The sequence below is a fragment of the Neomonachus schauinslandi genome, chromosome 14, assembly GCF_002201575.2.
Source record: "Neomonachus schauinslandi chromosome 14, ASM220157v2, whole genome shotgun sequence".
Classification (NCBI taxonomy): Eukaryota; Metazoa; Chordata; class Mammalia; order Carnivora; family Phocidae; genus Neomonachus; species Neomonachus schauinslandi.
The window spans coordinates 90,360,755-90,370,678 of NC_058416.1; the positions used below are offsets into that span (position 1 = coordinate 90,360,755).

Genomic DNA, 9,924 nt, shown 5'->3' on the forward strand with positions numbered 1-9,924 from the left:
CCGGCGCGGGAGGGAGGAGCCGCCGCCAGCCGGCCGGCCACCGTGCGCCCGCGCCGCCGGCCTCCCGGACGCGCCACCTGGGCGTTCGCGGAAGAACCCAAAGTTTGCTGCGGCCGGGACTCGCCGCCCGCCGCCGGGAGCTCGGGGCCCGTCGCGCTTCCCGGTATTGTTGGCCAACTTTGCTCCGTCTCCCACGCGGCCCCCACCTCGGCGGAGGCCCGGGGCGCGGAGCGCAGCGCTCGGGCCGGCCGAGCGGGCATGGGCGGGGGCCGGCGCGGGGACGGGGAGCCGGGGCCCGCGGCCCGAGCTGGGCAGCGGCGGCGCTGAGGGGAGCGGACCTCCCCGCCGGGGCACCTCCGACGCCAGCATGCCGCGTCCGGGCCCCCGCCTGTGGCTGGTCCTGCAGGTGATGGGTTCGTGCGCCGCCATCAGCTCCATGGACATGGAGCGTCCGGGCGACGGCAAGTGCCAACCCATCGAGATCCCGATGTGCAAGGACATCGGCTACAACATGACCCGCATGCCCAACCTGATGGGCCACGAGAACCAGCGCGAGGCCGCCATCCAGCTGCACGAGTTCGCGCCGCTGGTGGAGTACGGCTGCCACGGCCACCTCCGCTTCTTCCTGTGCTCGCTGTACGCGCCCATGTGCACCGAGCAAGTCTCCACCCCCATCCCCGCCTGCCGGGTCATGTGCGAGCAGGCCCGGCTGAAGTGCTCCCCGATCATGGAGCAGTTCAACTTCAAGTGGCCCGACTCGCTGGACTGCAGCAAGCTCCCCAACAAGAACGACCCCAACTACCTGTGCATGGAGGCGCCCAACAACGGCTCGGACGAGCCCTCCCGGGGCTCGGGCCTGTTCCCGCCGCTCTTCCGGCCGCAGCGGCCGCACGGCGCGCAGGAGCACTCGCTCAGGGACGCGGGCCCGGGGCGCGCCAGCTGCGACAACCCGGGCAAGTTCCACCACGTGGAGAAGAGCGCGGCGTGCGCGCCGCTGTGCACGCCCGGCGTGGACGTGTACTGGAGCCGCGGCGACAAGCGCTTCGCCGTGGTCTGGCTGGCCGTGTGGGCTGTGCTGTGCTTCTTCTCCAGCGCCTTCACGGTGCTCACCTTCCTCATCGACCCGGCGCGCTTCAGGTACCCCGAGCGCCCCATCATCTTCCTCTCCATGTGCTACTGCGTCTACTCGGTGGGCTTCATCATCCGCCTCTTTGCCGGCGCCGAGAGCATCGCGTGCGACCGGGACAGCGGGCAGCTCTATGTCATCCAGGAGGGGCTGGAGAGCACGGGCTGCACCCTCGTCTTCCTCGTCCTCTACTACTTCGGGATGGCCAGCTCGCTCTGGTGGGTGATTCTCACGCTCACCTGGTTCCTGGCTGCCGGCAAGAAGTGGGGCCACGAGGCCATCGAGGCCAACAGCAGCTACTTCCACCTGGCGGCCTGGGCCATCCCGGCCGTGAAGACCATCCTGATCCTGGTGATGCGCAGGGTGGCGGGCGACGAGCTCACGGGCGTGTGCTATGTGGGCAGCATGGACGTGAACGCCCTCACCGGCTTCGTGCTCATCCCGCTGACCTGCTACCTCGTCATCGGCACTTCCTTCATCCTCTCCGGCTTCGTGGCGCTCTTCCACATCCGGAGGGTGATGAAGACGGGCGGGGAGAACACCGACAAACTGGAGAAGCTCATGGTGAGGATCGGAGTCTTTTCTGTGCTCTACACGGTGCCGGCCACCTGTGTGATCGCCTGCTACTTTTACGAGCGCCTCAACATGGAGTACTGGAAAATCCTAGCCACTCAGCACAAGTGCAAAATGAACAACCAGACCAAAACTCTGGACTGCCTGATGGCGGCGTCCATCCCGGCCGTGGAGATCTTCATGGTGAAGATCTTCATGCTGCTGGTGGTGGGCATCACCAGCGGGATGTGGATCTGGACGTCCAAAACCCTGCAGTCCTGGCAGAACGTTTGCAGCCGCAGGTTCAAGAGGAAGAGCAGGAGGAAACCCGCCAGTGTGATCACCAACAGTGGGATTTACAAAAAAGCCCAGCATCCCCAAAAAACCCATCTTGGAAAATATGAAATCCCTGCCCAGTCTCCCACCTGTGTGTGAACTGCCTTGGGGGGTGGGGGTGGGGGGGCGGGCAGGGAGGGAAGGCCAGAGTGGAAAACTTTCCCAGACAGGATACGGTGGCAGTCAGAGCCAAAACGTGGTGCTTTTCCTGGTTGGCTGGTTGGGTTTTGTTTTTGTTTTTTTGTTTTTTTAAATAAAAGTAAAAGAAAAAGTTTTTACCCTGAAATTCAGGATGCTGTGATACACTGAAAGTAAAAATGTGCTTCCAGGTTACTTGTTTTGTTTTGTTTCCAGAAGGAGAGCTCCTCCCTTACTTAAGCAGCCTCTCGTGTAACTAATTTGTGGTCAAGTAGTTGATTCAGCCCCCAGAAGAAAACTTTTGTTTAGAAGCTTCCATAAATACATAGCCCTGTGTTTGAGTTGGCTTTGCTACCCATTTACAAGTCAGAGGAGAGGTAACTTCTTTGGACATTAAAGAACTTCTGCTGGGAGCATGGGGAGGGGGCGGGGAGGGGTAAAGTGGGTCTCCAGCGAGGAGCCATCCCTGGGGCCCACCCCCAGGAAGGCTGTGTGTGGGACAGCAGCTTCTGTGTAGACAGGGAGAAAGGGGAGCCCTGACGATTTAACACACTCCAGTGGATTTGGAGTCACTTAAAATAGACTCAAGCCTCTAGCCTTCACAAATGGGTCTTTCTCCAAGACAGAAACTTCTAAACCTAACATTTGCAAATGCAAACAATGTGCAATACATTTCTTCCCTCTTTCCGTGGAAATGAAAAGAGAAACAAGTATTTTGCTGTACATAAAGACAACAAAAGAAATCTCAACAAAAGCACAGAGAGGCCCAGCCCTCAGAAACCCTCTAGTGTTACATTTTGTGGCTTTTTAATGGAAACCAAGCCAATGTTATACACGTTTGGACTGATTTGTGGAAAGGAGGGGAGGGGGGGAAAGGGGAGAAAGATCATTCAAAAGTATCCAAAGGGCTTATTGACTCTTTCTATTGTTAAACAAATGGTTTCCATGAATAGCTCAAGAAGCACTAGACAAGTCTAGTTGATTCTCCCCACCACCCCAGGGGAGAGCTGTTCTGCTTGTGTATATTTGTAATATATGATATTTTTCATGCTCCACTATTTTATTAAAAATAAAATATGTTCTTTAGTTTGGTGCTGGTCCCTTGTGCGTTGTGAGGCTTCCCTTCCCTGAGTGTGGAGAGAGCAGAGCAAACTTTCTCCCCCTACCAGCTTTTCAAGCAAATCCTGAGTGTGCATCTCTATCTAAAGATTACTGGTTATCCGTGTGAAATGGCAGATGGGCGGATGGCAAGGTTGGCAGAATAATTGAATTTCGAGTTTCAGTGGAATGACATGCAGGAAATGGGGAGGGCTGGAGATCGTTGCTATGACTCTTGGTGGCTGGATGTGAGGGCCTGGTTGCAGACACACTTTCTCAGGGAGCGCCTGGGCTTCTAAGTGTGGCTGAATCCCGGGGAGCCTGGACCAACCTCCGGTGATATCTCCAGGGAGCGTGGCCAGCCCAGTCAGAGTATTAAATCCGAGTAGCCTTCGGTGGGTCTGCTGGGATCAAATCGTACCTAGACAGAGTTCTGTGCGTCAGTCCAGAATGTGCTGGTTTTGTGGCAAGTCCAGGACATGTTTACAGAACAGATTATAGACCTGGACAGGATAAAATATCTGCTCAGGGTGGCACGTCATTAAGGAGGTCTATCAGCTTTGTATGTCTGTGAACTTGGTTCTTCTCCTGTGTCTGCTGCTGGAGCGGTAGAGACCTAAAGTGGGCCCAGGTTCAGCGGTCAGAGGCACAGCTGAACTCCAGTCCTAACACGAAGGATCCAAGGGCATGATCCAGACATCCTGCCGTGGGAAATCAGCAGAATAAACCAAGCTCTCCGTGGGGTCGTGCTGATGTCAAGTTCCCAGTTGAACAAAGAGCCCTTAAGAATTTCGAACATGTATTAAGCACTTCCTAAGATGGACAGAAGCCTGGAGTCAGGGCAGCCTGTTTCCCAAAGAGGGTGTTTAGGAGTTAAGCCTGATGATCGTAGGACCACCCTCACATCAATATCAGAGCTGGGCAAAGGTACGGGTCGGTTTGTGGGGGCCACCTCACCTAGACGTGTATGGCCGGGGCCTGCCCGAGCAGGGACCCTGGGTGGTTTGGGATCAAGTTCAAGAAACACCAACTAGGTAGGCAAAGTAACTTAAAATAAAATCTAGAATAGCCTAAAGTGCATTAAAAAAAAAAAAAGGTTTAAAAAATGCCCACAAACAAAAACCCATTTGTTGATCGATCCCACCCAGTCCCCCAAAAGACCACCTAGGGATATTGATGTTTGGGTGTATGTATGTACATAATGCTTCCTTTGGGTGACTCAGGAAAAATAAAAATGACGTGTTTGGAACAGAGTTTTGCAGAGTCTAGAAAGATAACAGTATCAGCTGCTGTGAGTGTCAAAGCTGAGTGTGATTCCCCCAAGTCCTCAGTTGTCGACTTACTGGACTCGTCAGCCACCCAGTATGTGCCCGTGTGTGGGCTGCAGACCTCAGTCCCGGGGAGAACAGCGGGCTGACCTGCGGAAGCACCTCTGCTGTTTGTTGTCTGGAAGTGTTTCAGTGTGGACCCTCCCCCCAAACCACAGGGACCCTGTTCATAAATGTCAAAGGATTTTGCATACGGTCGGGCAGGTGCACCAGGGCACCAACTCTGCCAGTGATCCTCACCCCTACTTGCCCCGGTTTCCAGTAGCCCCAGGAGGGATTTCTGAGCAAACTGCTCCTTGGGAGCCACAGACTGACCCGGGGTCACATGCAGATAATTCGTGAATTTTAGGAGAAGCATCAAGGCTCCGGAAGGGAGAAATCTGCGAATACCCCTGCTAGGCTTTGGGTCCCCTGTGGCTGGACTGGGGACTTGCAAAGGAATTGCTGATTGCCTTAATGTGGAGACTCCTCAGGCCCCGGCTTCAGCTCCAGGGAAACGGAAACCTGCTTCAGGTGACAGATCCGGGGGTTGAGGTCAGAGAAGGTGACTGCCCCAGGTCACACTGCAGGCCATCCTGGGTATTCCTTCCTTTGGCACCCAGCCACTCACCACCTCGTCCGTGCCAGGGCCCGGGAAACGGGGCAAGCGCACCCGGCCCTCGGCTCCGAGGTCACCGCCTGGTACGAGAGACCCGCACAGCGGGAAAGGGGCTCGTGCGAGGCGCATCTCCCGCGCATCTATTCTGAGTGGGGGAGGCCTCCCAAAGGGGACTCAAAATGCACAGAAGGCAGAAGGTCCAACAGGAACAATTTCGTGGCGGGGTGACGTTGCCGGGATAGGCTAACGGCTAGAGCCGGAGTTAGGAACAGGGGATCAAGGCTTCCATGCGGACCCAGCCTGTGCGGGGACCTAGCCACGGGCCTCGGGGTGTAATGGCAGGTACAACGAGAGCAATGACAATCAGTCCAGCAGGCCCTTGGGAGCACTGCCTGCCTGCCGGGAGCTCGACAGGCTTGTCAGCCCCACTTTACCCAGAGGCCCAGAGAGGTTCACTAAATTCCCAGGGTCACACAGCAAGTACGAGTTAGAGCCAGGACGGGAACCAGACAGCCTGATCACAGATCCCAGACCCCTGACTCCATCGGTAATTGCTGGATGAGGGAATGATGGCTAAGGACATGATGGCGGTTTCCAGGCTCGCTCAGTCTGCTGACATGCTTTGGCAGGACAATTCTCAGCCCCGTCTTACAGATGAGGATGACGGACCACAGAGAAGTCCAGACAGGAGCCCCAGGCCACACGGGTAGTGAGCAGGGGCCAGGAACGTGAGCCTGGCTGTGTGGTTCCAAACCCGCACTGCTGGCTACTAGCCCACCCCCCACCCCAACCTGGGGCCTGACGGCGGCTGTCCACGCCTGTGCTGCGAGGAGGGGGCACGGGGCGCTCGGGCACGGACTGCACAGGGCCGGGCGGGCTCGGGAGAGGAGAGGAGAGGGGGTGTGGCCGACTGCCTTCTGCTGTGGTTGCAGAGGGAGCTGAAGAGTGGGCACTCGGAAGCAAGGGCAGCAGGGCTGGGTTCATGCCCAGACAGGCCAGAGGGGACACGTAGTCAGGGATGGCCACGGTTCTTATTGGGGGGTCAGGTGGCATTCACCAAGACAGGAGGAAGGAAACAGAAGTGTTGGTGGAGAATGGAAGATGGATGCAGGGTAGACAGTGAGGGTCCTCTGATACCTCCTGGTGGAGATCAGTCTGTAGGCTGGGAAGGGGGCTGGAGACACAGGTGGAGAGGTCAGCTGGGGGCAGAGGAAGGAGGAGGGGGAGGAGGGTTGAGGGAGGAGGGAGTAGGAAGAAGTAGGGGGAGGAAGGCAGAGGGGAGGAGAGGGAGGAAGAGAGAGGAGGGAAGAGAACAGAGGGAGGAAGGCAGAGGAGGGAGGAGGGTAGAGGAGGGAGGAAGAGGAGGGAGGAGAGGAAGGAGGGAGGAGGAGGGAGGAGGATGGAAAAGGGGGGGGAAGGAGGGAGGGGGAGTAGGGAGGAGGAGGGAAGGGGGAGGGCAGACCAGGGAGGAGGGAGGAGGAGAGGGAGGGAGAGCAAAGTGGGAGGAGGGAGGGGGAGCACAGGTGGAAGAAGAGCAGTCCCCTAACCGCTGGGGCTGGGTTTCTCACTGTCAGTGGAGGATTGCCAGAGATTATGTCATGGTCTCATCTTGAGTCGGAATATGTGATCCAGATAGAGGTTAGGGGAGCTTGGAGGCTGGAAGCCCCAGCATCCCTCCCCTCTACCCTTCCGAGCCTGGGGCACTCACCTCTCTCTTTCCTTTAACCCTTGGGCCACCCAAGCAAAAGTAAAATGATCTCCACAGGCTGCTAGTCTATAATTCTCTACCAGAGCCTGGGGGGATGCTGCTTCGAGACCGAAAACAGACAACAAGTCAAGAAGTATTCTCCAAGTCGTAGATATTCTCCTATTTCCCATATTATTTCCTTGAAGGGAAGAGAGGAGGACAGAGAGGAACAGCAGATGGGGGCGTCCGCACCCTTACAGGGGTGGGGATATAATATGGCTTGGGACTGAGCCCCATCTCGCCCCTACTCGCCCCGGTTTCCAGTCTGACTCTGCCCTTGGACGAGCTGCTGGACTTCCATCTATGAAATGGGGGTGTTGCTGGTGCCTCCCCCACTGGGCTGTCCCTCACTAGGTGCTCCATGTCCTAAGTGACCTAATTCATTAGTCTGTGTTCCACACAACCGTCCAGAGACGGAATAAACTCCCATGGACACAGCACTCAGAAGGCCAGTTGGCAGAGGGCAGGCAGTCCGTGAACACTGCTGGTACGATGCTTCTTTCCCCTCCCTCCCCCAGAAAGTTAAACCCAGCATGCTAATGAGTAATGATCTTTAAAAAGAATGAGGGATTTTTTTTTTTTTTTTGAGAAACACTTTCCCAATGCCGTGTCCGGGTTACACAGAATACCCACTGATCTTTCAAGTTGAAAAGGCAGGCACGGTGCAGTAGTGGAGAATATGCTCCGTCTTCCTCTTTGAACACAATAACATCACACTCACTTCGCAGGGAACCAGACTTCATGCGCGGACACCTCTGTACGCAAATGCTCGAAGATGGCTGTAATGTGCTGATGGAGGGAACACGGCCAGACTTCAGGGAAGCTCGCGGAACACGCTCCGGCAACATAGTGTGGAGTGTTTTTTAATGTTTTATTAAGAGTGTGAAGGCCAAGCTGGAGGGAGGAGGGAAGGAGGCGTTTGAAATCCGTACAGATTAAGTTTCCACTGCTGAGGTGAGCCGTGGTAATTGGGGACTCCAACAGTCCCGCCCCTGGGAAGGTGATGCTCCTAAGACCCCGCACGAGATCCACAGCCGAAGCGGACTTGTCCAAAGTCCCGGAGTTTAGCTTTGTTATTAGAAGACATTTTATGCAGGGCGGAGGGCGGATACCAAGCTCGGATCCAGAGGGTCTGGCGATGAAACTGCCTTCCGTCACCCACGAAGGGACTTCTGCCATCGGTGGCTTCAGGAGCACTGGATGATGGATGAAATGCTCTCAGGCACTCTCTGACAAGCGGGTCTCTCCCAGCAGATGTCCTCCAAGGGAGGGGGCACTTTATGGCGCGTGGGGGAATATTTGCACTAAAAAAAAAGAAGGAAAGAAAGAAACAAACCCGCTTAAAAACCTATCCTAACAATGTTTTAGTATTTTAGGCAGAACTACAAAGTTATCACCCCTGACAGATGATCAATCAGTGCGTGCTTTGAAAGGTGGGTGCCGGTGATTACGAGGGGCAGGTGCCGACTTTGATCAGAAGAGACAAGCGCCAGGTTGCTGCCGCTCTCCTCCCTGGCTCACCCCCAGGGCAGAGCAGCACCTGTTTACCTCCCAGGCCCGCCCTCTCATAAAACACTTGGATTTTGCTGGCTTTGAGCAAGATTTTCCATTTGCAAATGGCTTTTCTTCCTACCCGCTCATCTGGAGCAATATTACCAACTTTGTGTCAATATCATCTAGGTGTCCTTGGATGTCAGGCCATAGCAGAAGGCTTAGATTCAAAACAGCTTAGGCCAGCTGAGACTTTTTTTTTTCTTCTTAAAGGGACTTTCTTAAGTATTGGGAAAATAAATGCAACTTGTTCTTCCACGCATGGCCTAGCACACAGAGGACGTGAGAGATTTACAAAGAATTTGCGATTCTCATTTGCGAGAAGTATGACACAAGTCTACACAGACAAAAACAAACACAAGAATGAAAGGAAAAGGTCCATTATTCTTCTAAGGGTGTCATGATTATAGTCATTTTTTTCTTCAATTAATAAAGCTCAACGTTGCAGCAATGTTCAGGGGAGTGAATCGCATCTCTTGGGTAATAGAGAGCATTAGGGAGAAAAACATAAGAGAGGAAGGGGCATCAGGCAAAGTTGGAAGTGTATTTTAATTTCCAGCCCAGCTCTGCCTCCTAAAGGTTTTATTCTTGTAAGATGACCCCATTGGGTGAGGGGTGTGCAGTTTCACTCAGTCTGGTCAATGAGGTGGGATAGAAGAACAGGTGTGTGTAGATGGAAGTCATGGAAGGTTCTAGGGAAGATTTTGCTTCATGATGAAAAGACAGATGGTGAGGAAGCCTGTCCTTTTCCTGCGCATAAGTAGTGTGTGAAGTTGTACATGGAACTGTTGCACCATTTTGTAACCATGAGGTTACATAAACTCAATATTCAAGCTAGCACTCTGAGCATGGAAAGAGCCAACTTCATGATGACTTCATTAAGCTCCTACACCTCCAGGTCTCTTGTTACTTGAGGTAATTAACTACCTGTATTCTCTAAGAGTCCACAGGTTGGGTGTCCTGTGACTGGTAGGAAAATATATTTGAGTCTAGTGCTTCTGAACCCTTAATGTGCATACAAATCACCTGGGGCTCTTGAGAAAACACAGATCCTAATTCTGTAGGTCTGAGTGGGACCCAAGAGTCTGCATTTGTAATAAACTTGCAGGTGATGCTGATGTGCTGGTTCTCCTGACCTAGTTTGAGTGGCAACCCACCACCACCTGAAGTTTAAAGCTCCTGTGCATTATTCCTGGCTGTAATTATATGGACTTCTCTTGGGTACCACCACTTCTGTGTCCTATCTTGGATCAGCTCTCAGTCTTTAAAAATGTCTTATTTTGAGTTAAAATCTTCTTCCTTATGACTACTTCCTCTTGGCTCTACTTCGGCCACATGGCCTGCTCTATTTCATTTAATTCATTTTCCACTTGAAAGCCCCGGTATCTTTAAAGTTGAGTATTACGTGCTCCCTGCATCTATTTTGATTCTTAAAACTGTTACCCAAACA

General features: G+C 54.0%; 1 protein-coding gene across 1 annotated transcript; it reads left to right on the top strand.

Annotated features, from left to right (window-relative positions):
- Positions 1 to 367: 367 nt before the first annotated feature.
- FZD10 (frizzled class receptor 10) lies at positions 368 to 2,113 on the top strand. The gene has a single exon (XM_021698654.1). The coding sequence runs from the start codon at positions 368 to 370 to the stop codon at positions 2,111 to 2,113; it is 1,746 nt and encodes a 581-aa protein (XP_021554329.1).
- Positions 2,114 to 9,924: the final 7,811 nt, after the last annotated feature.